General features: G+C 27.7%; 1 protein-coding gene across 1 annotated transcript in view; it reads right to left on the reverse strand.

The window, feature by feature from the left end:
* Positions 1 to 3,622, reverse strand: part of LOC106691111 (cysteine sulfinic acid decarboxylase) — a gene marked incomplete at its 5' end in the record, with an annotated part of 55,632 nt that overhangs the window by 31,677 nt on the left and 20,333 nt on the right. The window contains 1 exon segment of the mRNA XM_067046997.1: positions 334 to 449. Within this exon segment, the coding sequence (XP_066903098.1) occupies positions 334 to 449 (116 nt within the window).

A 3,622-nucleotide genomic window follows, 5' to 3' on the forward strand; every position in this document is an offset into this window, starting at 1 on the left:
TTAATTTAAATTAATTAAATTACATATACCAACCATTGTATATCTTAATTTTAGTTATTTTTGTTCATTTTTTTAAATATAATTTTTCACTTATATTTACATATTTTTTAACCCCACCATAGTTAACTTCTTTGTATATTATTATCTTACATTGTCAACATATTTTTAGCTGTTTTGTATTTTTTTAGCCATGCAGACTGGGGCGAAACGTCTCCAAATGAATAGTTATTAATTATTTTTTGTTTCTTTTTTGACCGGACCCTGACATCTTCATATTAAAAAAAAAAAACGGTTAGTCATTTATATTATAATAATATTCACTATTTATATTACATCTTGTGAAGTGTAGATTACGAATGGAGGCATTCCTGAAATTCCTTTTTCTTTGACTTCGGGATATTTTTTATAACGTGCGAGAACCAAGCTGTACATGTTCGCTAAACTTCCACCTGTAAATTTAAATCATATATTACTATACACATTTATAATTATGTGCATCGACTATTATATCCGTCGAAAAACTCATTATTTTAAGAATGATGTATATAAAATAAAATGAAATATAATTATTTAATCTCGATGTATTGAGTTTATTTAAATAAATTTAAGACTTACTAACTACAGTTAAACCTCCATTAACGGACACCCTTTTCTAAAGGAAAGCGTTCTTAATGGAAATTATAATCCTGACCAACAGAATCTAATGCATAGCAACTTCTCCATTACATGGAACATCTATACCCCAGAAGCGGACAACGAGTTTGTTCGTCGTTAGCACTTTTCGCTTCTCTATAATGGACAAAAGTCATCAAATATGTATCCACAAACTCTTTCTACACGAATAATCAATTATTCGAGCAAAAATATATATATTAGAAATTAGTATAGTCAAAATAAATCGATACGCAATCTTAAAATAGATAGCATTTTCATATTTTGCATAACCCAAAACATATAGAAGAACCCTAGTATGTCAGAATTCAGAAAACTTAAAATAAATCGATGTGTGAGCATGCGATGTTAAAATCAATAGCATTTTCATCTTCTACATATTTCGATACATAAAAATTGAACGTTATATGTTAGAAATCAGGAAAATTAAAATAAATCGATACACGATCTTAAAATCGATACGCACTTTCGTTTTCTAATCGTCTGAAAATGTGTAATGGGCACCCTCATACGTTATAAATCAAAAATGTTTAAAAAATAAGCAAAATTAAAAAAAAAATCTAATTGTTATTCGAATAATTTTTTATTCGATTGAAATAATATTGCAAATATTCCAATACAGAAGTATTCGGATTGTTTAGTCGTAATTTTATTCGAATAAAAATGTATTCATCTCTCGTTAATCGAATACTTTTTGCCCAACTCTGAGTATAATGAAAAGCTTTAATCATAATTTCTTTTATATAAAAAGTATAAATTACGCATTTTGATACGTAAGTATTATGTAGTTACTTATGTACAAGTTAATTAATATATAAAATTACTCTGAAAACATACGTTATTAAGAAATTGTATTTCTTCTTAAAATAAATGCAAAGGAAAAAGCTAGATTTTATTTTTATAATTGATAATTATAATCGATTAAATCATTCATTCTAATAATTCCTATATAGCTTAGGAGAAGCAGGAGCTATACAAATAAACTGTTTATAACATTCAGTACAAGAACCCAAGAGGAGAAAAAAAGTTATTTCACCACAATTTTTGATTTGTTTAATGAAAACTTTATACAATTACGAGCCTGACCAATAAAATTAGGTGGAATAAAAAATGGGGGATGTTTCAAAATTTATAAAAAAAATTATCAAAGCTCCAAATCATTTTTTTATATAATTTATTTATTGTTATTTACAACTGTATAAAATATATAAAAGTAAATTTGCTGTAGGTGACATAGTGACATGATACAAACATGTGGAGAATCTACCCATTGATAGAACTCCAATAACATTTCTAGAGAAGAAGATCTCGAGTCCATCTTCTTTTCAGACGCCTGAGGAGGATTATTAGGTAATGAAGGAGAAACAAGTGGATTTGGGTGGTTGAGAAGTTTATCTTGGAAGGAATGTTATCTGGTTCTGGCCAAATCGGCAGCACATGGGACATTGAGGTCCTGATAGATGACTTGATTTGTGACAAAGTAAGGAGCATTAAGGATTTTACGAAGGATTTTGGACTGTAAGGATTGGATTCGGGATGAATTTGATGGTTTAGCCCACACCTCAACTCTGTATGTCCAGAAAGCTCTAAATCTTTAAAACTACAACACTTGAAAACTTAATAAAACATAATTTAAAATAGAGGAAACGTTCTGAAATCTGATCCCCATCATCAGAGAGAGCTATTCCCGTTCAATAGTACCTGAGATAAATTTTTTTAAAACCAATATTTCATAAAAATGCATTGAAAAATCAGACGCTAGTGAATTCTTTTTGAATTCTATATCTCAGGAACTATTGGCACTCATATTAAAGCTAGTTTAATGGACTTTACATAAGTGCTAGAAGACGTATATACGTTTAATGGCTTATGAGATATATGTTTTCATAAATCAAAAATTTTGTTCGACCTACTATAAATCAACATTTTGAGTATTTATTTAGTCAAATATCATGAAAACTACTACTTCTTTGAAGATAAACGTCATAGCACACTGAACTAGCTTCAATTTGAATGATAACAGACGTATCTGTACGTCTCATAGTTCCTGTGTATAGGAAAATACTTTGTTTTTTAAATAACTGTATCTCGAGATCAATGGAACTTAAATAGCTCTCTTAGGGCTCATATTTTAATAAATTTATCCTATTTTAATAGATTTTCAAGTGTTTTAGGTAGTTTTAAAGATATAGAGGTCCGAAAGAAAAAACAATTTTTTTAAACAACCATCATTTTTTATTCCTCTAATTATACATCGCAGACTTTTTAATTTTGACTAGTAATTATACATAGTTTTTATTAAATTAATCAAAAATTGGGATGAAATAACTCATTTGTTCTCCTCTTGGGGATTAAAAATAAATATGAACACATTGTTCTAAAGAACTTTCGCTATATTTTAGAAGTTATAAAAAATGAAATTAATATTTACAAAAAAAAAAAAAAAAACTATGATTACGAAAAAATATTTATTATATAAAAATCGAGTTCCGGATTATTTTCAGACTTGTTAGAAATTATAGCTTAAGGGATATGCACATAATTCTATTATTTCATTTCCGTGTTATTTTTATATTCATCCCTTCTTGACGGATACTTCTGTATAAAGAAAAAATTATCTTCCCTGTTATCACCCGTTATACAAAAGATTCACTATGATAAACTTAATAAATATTATCAGATATGATGAATATATAAATATATACACTAATCTTAACTAATCGAATCACGGAATACGCTTAAGAAATTATCGGATACTACCAATTTGGTTTTAGACGAAATCGTTCAACTATTGATAAAATTTTTTCATTACGGCAAATCTTGCAGAAAAAATGGAATACAACGGGGTAGTTCATCAGCTTAATATAGATTTTCAAAAAGCTTACGATTCTATTGACCGTCAGAAACTATAATATTCTTTAAATTTCTTTCTTGAGACTGGCAATTTTTT

This window comes from Halyomorpha halys, unplaced genomic scaffold, assembly GCF_000696795.3.
Source record: "Halyomorpha halys isolate HHAL.00 unplaced genomic scaffold, Hhal_1.1 Scaffold2084.1, whole genome shotgun sequence".
NCBI classification, from domain to species: domain Eukaryota; kingdom Metazoa; phylum Arthropoda; class Insecta; order Hemiptera; family Pentatomidae; genus Halyomorpha; species Halyomorpha halys.